General features: G+C 43.5%; 1 protein-coding gene across 1 annotated transcript; it reads right to left on the bottom strand.

Moving 5' to 3' along the window:
- Nucleotides 1-586: 586 nt before the first annotated feature.
- Nucleotides 587-4629, bottom strand: LOC110488180 (endothelin-1). Its single transcript, XM_021560273.3, has 4 exons — nucleotides 4376-4629; nucleotides 3033-3309; nucleotides 2303-2407; nucleotides 587-2062 (listed from the first exon to the last, which is right to left on the bottom strand). The coding sequence occupies exons 1-4, from the start codon at nucleotides 4440-4442 to the stop codon at nucleotides 1969-1971; spliced, it is 543 nt and encodes a 180-aa protein (XP_021415948.1). The 5' UTR covers nucleotides 4443-4629; the 3' UTR covers nucleotides 587-1968.
- Nucleotides 4630-9241: the final 4612 nt, after the last annotated feature.

Genomic DNA, 9241 nt, shown 5'->3' with positions numbered 1-9241 from the left:
CCACTAAAAATCCTATTTTCCCCAAACCTACCTCTACCCCTAACCCTAACCCCTAAAAAACCCTAACCCCTACCCCTAACCCTAACCCCTAAAAAACCCTAACCCTTAACCAAAGTTCTTGTTTTCCTACCTTTTCAGGACATTTTGGTTAAATGTTAGGACTTTGGGGTCCTGATAATGTAGGAAAACAAGTACACGCACACATACACACCACACACACTCCCATACAATCATCATATACACCGCTGCTGCTCTGTTTATCACACTGTATATCCGGATGCCTAGTCAACTTCCCCCAATACATATCTACCCCTACCACTCCAGTATCTCTGAACATTGTAAATGTGGTATTGGCACTGACCCTGGAACTGACCATGTACATAACTTCTTTACTTTCTCGCATTATTTCTATTTCTCGAGTGTTTTTGTTCTTCCTTACTTTTTTTAATAGTACTACTGATATTGACTACTGCATTTCTGGGAACGAGCTTGCAAGAAAGGCCTTTCACTGTACTTGAGCACTTGACAATGCAACTTGAAACAAGGATCAATTGTCATTTTGAAATAATCAAACAAAGCAACAGCATTCCTTTTAGTATTTATTTCCTCACATATTAGACTCACACAACACAAATATATAAATATACCCCGCAAATAAGTTAAATAAATCATTTCAGAGATTTGTACGTGTACAGTAGATAATATGAATAGCTTGGAATAGAACAATTCATGGGTAAACATGTCCTATGGTGTCCTTGACTGCTAAATAGACTATTGAGGGTGAATTCTCCTTCTTAGTGATAACAACAGTTCATACAACAAAAGCACAGTCCAGCATTTTGATACACAAATTACTCAACAACACACAAACAAATAAATAAATAATAATATCATAAATATACGGCATTGTGGTATTGGACTTCAACATCAGTGGAAGACTTGTTTTTTGATGTAGTGTTTACAGTAAATGCCTCGTGGTCAGACAGTGGCTGGAGTTCAGCTATCAGCCCAACCCATCTAAAGCCTACTGGACATAAAAACACATTCCTTTGAAGGCATTAGAACAAAAGTGCAGTGTCATAATTTCCTAATGGGTAATGACATTGACATTTAATGGACATTTGTTATGGAAGCAGAAAAACAATCACTGCATATTTGGCAAGGAGCAGACCTATTGAAACCTGCTGCCTTCACTCTGTCTACAATCAAAACAATCAACAGTGGCTACAGTGTGCAATAAATATTTCCGCCATCACAATAGACCTGCTTTTATCTGCTGCTACAGGAAGGCTGTGTGTATAGTAATTCCCTGTTCCTTAAAGGCATGTCCTTCATGTGTCAAATGTATTTCAAGTAATTTTAACGCGTGCACGGCAATCACTATAAACTGGCAATCAATCTCTGATACAGAGGATTCTTTTTTGATTTTTATTCTATGATATAGTAGATGTCGTGCGACAGGTAAAGTAAGGATCAAAATCCAAATGACAATAGTGGTCAATATTTTCAAGGCACTAATGAAGTAAGCCTGTAAAGTAAACATAGGCAAACATCACTCCAGAATGCCTTGGCTTGCATCCACCCATTTCATGTGCTCAGACACAGAAAGTGTATTTATGTTTAGAACATGATGACAACCCATGCCCAGCAAACAGTCAGTAACCATTCTAGTGCAGACTGTCACAGTTCACAGAGGACACACTTAAACCTCCCTAGTCTTCTAACCCAGACTCTTAGCTAGATTAGTCCAAGACTCATATCCAGATAATGTCCATATCCAGTCCACTGTGTGATATTCAACAATCAGCAGGCAGCCATTGGGAAGTGTTCCATCTTTGCCCTCTTCTCAGGGCCTCTCCTCTCAGGACCTCTCTGTCTTCCCGGGGGAGGACTCCCTAGACTCCTCCAGGAGGTCTTTGTTCGAATGCTCTGGAGCTATTCAAGCTCCTCTTCGTCCCTCTTCGTCCCCTACCCGATGTTCAGTCTGTTGACTCTGGAGGCATTCTTCTTCCTGGAGGGAGAACCTTTCTCTATGGCAGCCATGTTGGATCGAAACATGTTTCTGTAAAGAACAAAGAGAGAAACATCAGGCTAAGATAAAGATTCCATGTTGTCTTTTCAATAACACAAAAACACTTGCTGAATGTTCGTGGGATCGCTCTATGGGCCAATACTCCTGGCCTGAAAGACATCCTCAATGGAGAATCTCCATTGGACATGCTTTTTAGTCCAGCAATAAGATGAACCTAGGTCTGAGAAACTGATCCTAAGAGGTTGTTATTGTATCTTGTTTTTCTCTTACCTGAGAGAGGTCAGTAGGTCGTTGCTGGTTGTGTCTGGACTGCTAACAGTCTGGTCCAGGGTCTGGTCTGAGTGGCCTACCACTACGAATCTGGGGTTCTCTGAGCTGCAGACAGAAAGAATAACCATGTCAAAATGAAAGCAAACCAAGATAACATTATTTAGACTACTCCTTAAGGGCCATGAGACTGGATTCTGTACTACGGAATTCTACAATGCTAGCGGTGACAGACGGTTGACTATGGATTTCAACCCAGTAATGTCAGTACTGCATGCCCTACTGCCTGTTCTAGATTACTTTTCACAGAGCAGGATAAAGCCTTGCCGAGATACACAGGCTAATCCTCAACCTTGGTATGTCATAACAGCAATAACTGTGGCAATACAACAGACATACCCGCCGGTAAAACATTCCAAAAGTAGTGTCAAGACTAATGGACTTGTCTGTAAAGGGGTTCTAAGCCTCCAGAACATGCAGACTCTTCCCCCATCCTCCCTTCTCCCCCATCACTAGTTACACAACTAAAGACAATACGCCTCCTCCCTGCATCTCATCCATAAGCAGCCCTGATACATCCTGATACAGGCTGGTCAGAAACGACTGACCGACACAGATAGTCACTGGCTTGATACAATCTGGTATCTAGCAGGGAGGTAGGGAGGGGAAGGATTAGGGGAGGATGAGGGCGGGAACGAGGGTAGAAGTTCCTTGTCTCTGAAGGTGAGCTCACCTGTTGTGGCAAAATCCGGAGCAGGTCCTGTCGGCTGGGTGGGCACATTCACATCGCCCGGTAGAGCGGCGACGTCGGGACAGGGGGCTGCCAATACCATAGGGGATAACCTTATTGGGAGTGTTGACCCAAATGATGTCCAGGTGACAGAAGTAGATGCATTCATTGTCCAGCCAGTTATTGCAGGAGCATCGTTTAACCCTGGTGTGGTGTGGGATCTTCTGGGACGGGGATTGGGCAGGGAGCTCAGGCTGGCTGGATACAGGGAGCCCAAAACCTATAGAAACAGAAATTATCATTGGTTAAGTGCCTGGTTATAACTCAGCAGAATCACCAGATGGCTGTGCAATTTGGCAATCAGCAACGAGCAAATACACAGTAACCACATCCTAATCAAAATCCCTTTTCACTGATAGAGAAAAGTACATGTAGGCTAACTGCCATCCCGTTATCCTATGCGTCAGGTCTTGTCAAACACATTTGGACTTTGACTTAATAACTAATATGTTATGAAATGTTATCCAAGCCAAACAAAGACTGAGTTGTTTACAGTCAAATGAAGTGATAGGAGTTGAACCGTGCCAACACAATCTGTATCTTATCATTGAGAGTGTGATTACAGCCTAGCAGGGTCTGTCTTTGTATTACATCTCTGTAAGGGGAACTGTGTAAGCAGGTCAAAGAGTCTGGCATCAGGCTGCATGTGCCATGCAGAAGCTTTACAGCATTGCCATTAGCCACCCACCTCTCAGTACACCTGCCAGAGCAGGGATTAACTGAGCTGTCATTCTGAGAGGCAAACTAAGTAACAACAACACTACGAATACGTGGTGCAGCAGGAGTTTTAGCAGCAGGGTGGGAGGTGGCCTAGAGGTTAGTGCATTGAGCCAGTAACTGAAAGGTTGCAGGTTCGAATACTTGAACCGACAAGGTGAAATATCTGTCGATGTGCCCTTGAGCAAGGCACTTAACCCTCATTTGCTCCAGTGGTGCCGTACTACTATGGCTGACCCTGTAAAACTACACATTTCACTGCACCTATCCGGTGTGACAATAAAACATATTTTGTCATTCTGGGTGGTATCATGTTATTCTGGATCTCCCAGCCTCACCACCTCACCCAACCCTGACATCTCAACTGAACTCTGACCCCTCACGCTCCACTTAATAGCCTCATGAAAATAATGTAGCGCTTGCATAAGAAAACGTATACACACTGTCAGTCATTTTTATGACCAAAGAATACAAATCCGCATTGTAATGTAACACCCGTAGTCCTTCTAATAGGTTTTCAACAAAGTGATATAAATGTTGAATAGAACGTTTTAGATAAGACAGCTTACCCTCCTGCAGGAGCACACAGAGTGTGATGATGGTGAGAGCCAGGATGGAGTTCAGTGATAGAGCCATAGTTATTCTCTGGCAGAGTATCTCTGAAGACGCAGGATGCAATAATATCCAAGATTCCACAAAACAGTAGAGTACACACACTTGTAGAGTTAACAGTAATAGTAGCTACAGCTTTTACAGTCCTGAGTGATGCCAGTAAAGAGCGAGAGAGAGGCAACAGGTGCTTTGTGCTGCAGTGTCCCCTGGCCCCGCTACTTATACCCATCACTTTGTGATGTCACCTACCTAACCACGCCTACCTAACCACGCCTACTGCCCATGTTGTTACACAATGATCACCGTTCAGCAACTGCCTGCCTGCCTCTCACTCTTGACACATTCCAGGCAACAGGAAGAGAGACGGAAAAGGAATGAACTGCTATTGGGTAGTTGTTTTAACCTTTATGGAGTATGGAGGTCATTGTCATTGACAGAGACAGAGACAGGAAATCACCAGAAAAGGCTTGGAATCTGGGAATGCTTTGGATTTTTCCAAAACACAAGGCAGGCAGGAGAGGGAAACCTGTAGGCGGAGTGAAGACCTGGTGTCATCAGTAAAAGGAAAGGCTGTAAAGATAGTGTCTGATGATGGGGACTGTTGTTTTGCATGCTGCCACTACAGATCCTCAGGGCTAGTGATGTTCACAGCAGAGGGAGCAGCCCCCATGGAACAGAGAGGTCATAGCCAGACGCATCCGGATGACCCCACTGTCACACACGCTATCTGTGTCGTCAATTTGACACACGTGTGACATGACCCCTGATACAGAGATAATGTAGAACACGCCACATGACCCCCAGGGGGCCCACACAAGCACACACACACACACACACACACACACACACACACACACACACACAGACACACACACACACACACACACACACACACACACACACACACACACACACACACACACACACCCTTCCGCCCATTTGCATGGTCAATCACGCAGTCCTTCCACTCTCACAAGAGAGCTGTAGAGTGGAGTATCAATCTAGATAGACAAAATACTAGTAAAGTCATGCAAATCGTCCTGGGTATTCCTGTTCCGATCAATCGTGAAGGAAGACTATGTGATTCCGTGGTAAATTCCAGCAACACATGATCAGGCAGTGGACGTGAAAGCACTACGTGTATCAGATAAAGGAGTACCAACAGATAATGCATGTAAATCCATAGTTTAAAGGATTACTGCTATGAATACTGTTGATTAGAGTGGAATATAGGTATGTTCATTCATCCACAAAGTAAAACATTATGTTGTGAGGTTCAGAGGGGTAGGCTATGTGATGCCATACCCCAATACTATAGTCTTAAGCAAAGCATCTAAAATATAAAGATTTTACAAAGTGTTGTTGAGTACAGCAAATAGCATCAGCTGCAACAAGTTCACCTGTGGTCAGTGACATTTGGATACTGACACCTCCTCTATTTCCCATAAGTAGCCAAATGTTGAAACTATTCCCTGCAGAATGTCAACAGCAGTTCGGGCACAGTAATCACAGTGTTTTATATGCTAGTGTTTTTTACTGTAAATTCCCCATTTGTTCAATGTGGAAAAGCCTGCAATGCAGTAGGCTGCTGTTCCGCCAGACATGATATAGCTATACCATCAAAGGCAATCTAAATGTGCACTCCTCAACCTCAACTCAGAAAACAACATTCTTCAACAAGGGAAAAACACTTTGTAGGAACATGCAGTCTTTGTAAGGGGGAGGGGGACCATGGAGGAAAGGCAAAAGTGATGTCACAATCGACAAAACAATGGCATTTCAGAAACAATTTGTTCCATTAGGAAAAAAATGTTGTCCAAAGCAAATATTTGTCCAACATTGCATGGAATGGCGAGGTGGAACCGGTCTGGAGAAAGACCCCCCACCCTTCCATCTCCACAAACCCCGCTCTCCCTTGTTCTTTCTAGACAACACGAGGGGGGGACGCAGTCACAGTGTAAAAATGTGGCCTTATCCATTTCCACTTCCGCCTGTGAGACAGAGAGAGAGAGAGAGAGAGAGAGAGAGAGAGAGAGAGAGAGGAATGCAGGGCGGTGAGATGACAAACAGAGAGCGGATTCCTTGGAATACCTTAAAGCAGAAAGAATGTGTTAATCAGCTGACCTTTGAAATCCTGATGATGGCACAATCATCATCACCTCCCTTCATTAAAACAGGTCACAGACATAGAGACAGACAAAGAGAAAGAGCGAGTCGGTGACAAAACTAAGTGACTAAACAAAGAGGAATAATCCACCAGACATGGGTAGACATCGGTGGGCAGTCACTATCTTTGACACTTATTTTACTCATAAAACGAGACGTCTGCATTTGAGTGCAACAAATCAGTCAATACCATACAGTATCTGAGTATCTGCACAATTACTAATCTGTCTGCACCCAATAAAAACCCCTTGATATTATTTGCATGAATGAAACCACAGACAGGGTAGCATAGACAAGCATACTGAAAGATAACAGCACGTAGACTCGAGTTAAATAATGTCTCAAATGAAAGATAGGAAATATTCCATTGCAATATTAACTGAGCAATGTCATGGTCAGTTTGGAATGTTAGATTGTGGGAGGTCTGTGGCTTACTTGATGATATCACCAGGCCAGATATTAGCATTGTGTCGTACTTTTCTGAGAGAGATAATGATTGCTATAAAACAAGAACAAAAGACAACATCAGTTTCTATATTCTAAGGGTCAGAGGGGTTTGGGGGGGGGGGAAGGGGGAACAATTAAAACACACACCTGCCTTTTCCTGTCAATTCCATTGGTATGAGTGTGTAGAGATGACACAGGGTAAAGAATGCAAACATGCCTTTTAATGTGGGCCCAACACCACTTTATGAGTGGGGGTTGGGAGTGTAACCATGAGGGCTGAATCTTGAAACCATAGCAACGCCTGTATCAAGCCTGTATCAACATTATAAACCAACTCTGACCATAACAACCAACACGTCCGCTGGAACATCACATCACATACCTCTCTGTGAATTACTACACTTCAAAGAAATAAAACAATAACAGCTTCTGACTCAAAGTTTCGGATCAACACCCACCTCCAAAAATAATTGATGGTGTTTCTATGGTGATGTGTGATTCAAGGGCACCTGCTAGGAATCATGTCTGCCTAGGAGCAATCCAGTGATGGTGTCCTTATCACTCCAAAGGCACTGTAAATACACTGAACAAAATTATAAATGAAACATGCGACAATTTCAAAGATTTTACTGAGTTACAGTTCAAATAAGTAAATCAGTCAATTGAAAGAAATTGATTAGGCCCTGATCTATATTCACATGACTGGGAATACAGACATGCATCTGTTGGTCACAGATACCTTAAAAAAAAGGTAGGGGCATGGATCAGAAAAACAGTCCATATTTGGTGTGACCACCATTTGCCTCACGCAGCGTGACACATCTCCTTCGCATAGTGTTGATCAGGCTGTTGATTGTGGCCTGTGGAATGTTGTCCCACCCCTCTTAAATGGAGGTGTGAAGTTCCGGGATATTCGCGGGAACTGGAACACGCTGTCATACAAGTTGATCCAGAGCATCCCAAACATGCTCAACGGGTAACATGTCAGGTGAGTATGCAGTCCACTGAAGAACTGGGACATTTTCAGCTTCCAGGACTTGTGTACACATCCTTGCGACATGGGGGCCGTACATTATAATGCTGAAATAGGAGGTGATGGCGGCAGACGAATGGACGACAATGGGCCTCAGAATCTCATAACGGTATCTCTGTGCATTCAAATTGCAATCGATAAAATTCAATTGTGTTTGTTGTCTGTAGCTAATGCCTGCCAATACCATAACCCCACCGCCACCATGGGACACTCTGTTCACAACGCTCACCCACACGACACCATGCACGCGTCTGCCATTTGCCCTGTACAGTTGAAACCGGGATTAATCCGTGAATAGCACACTTCTCTAGCATGCCTGTGTCTATCGAAGGTTAACATTTGCCCACTGACGTCGGTTACGACACCGGTGTGAAATGGCTAGCTAGTTAGCGGTGTGCAAGCTAATAGTGTTTCAATCGGTGACATCACTCGCTCTGAGACCTTGAAGTAGTTGTTTCCCTTGGATGGCTTTTGTGGAGCGATGGGTAACAATGCTTCGTGGGAGGCAGTTGTTGATGTGTGCAGAGGGTCCCTGGTTCGGGGCGAGGAGAGGGACAGAAGCTATACTGTTACACCAGCACAAGGTGCACCTGTGTCATGATCATGCTGTCTTGATATGCCACACCTGTCAGGTGGATGGATTATCTTGATAAAGGAGATATGCTCACTAACAGGGATGTAATCAAATTTGGGCAAGAAATCTGAGAGAAATAAGCTTTTTGTGCATATGGACATTTTCTTGAACCTTTTATTTCAGCTCATAAAACTTGGGACCAACACTTTACATTTACATTATATGGGAATGTGTAACTAACTTCTATCTCTAGCCAGCCAGATGACTGTATTGGTACAACCAGGTTCACTGCTATTCACGAAACTTCATCAAAAGATTATATTCCAATGTCCAGAAGCAAACTTAAATGTGTGCCCAATATATTACTTTACAGGTGGAATGCTAGTATGGATGTTGGAGCAGGGCCAATGTCTCACTCAACATGCTCATTGACGTAACGGATGTCATGGCCAAGAACGAACACTTGAATCTTCCATGTTATATCTGGTAGCCGAGATATTCCATTATTTCATTTCAACATGTTCTCATCAGAATGTTACACTACCGCAATTACCAATAATACATTACGTTGGGAAAATATACATTGAAATGCAACCATGGCTG

The sequence above is a fragment of the Oncorhynchus mykiss genome, chromosome 30 (assembly GCF_057628025.1).
Source record: "Oncorhynchus mykiss isolate SJ-2025 chromosome 30, ASM5762802v1, whole genome shotgun sequence".
Lineage (NCBI taxonomy): Eukaryota > Metazoa > Chordata > Actinopteri > Salmoniformes > Salmonidae > Oncorhynchus > Oncorhynchus mykiss.
The sequence above is the reverse complement of the archived record's forward strand: the minus strand, read 5'-3'. Positions and strand labels throughout refer to the sequence as shown.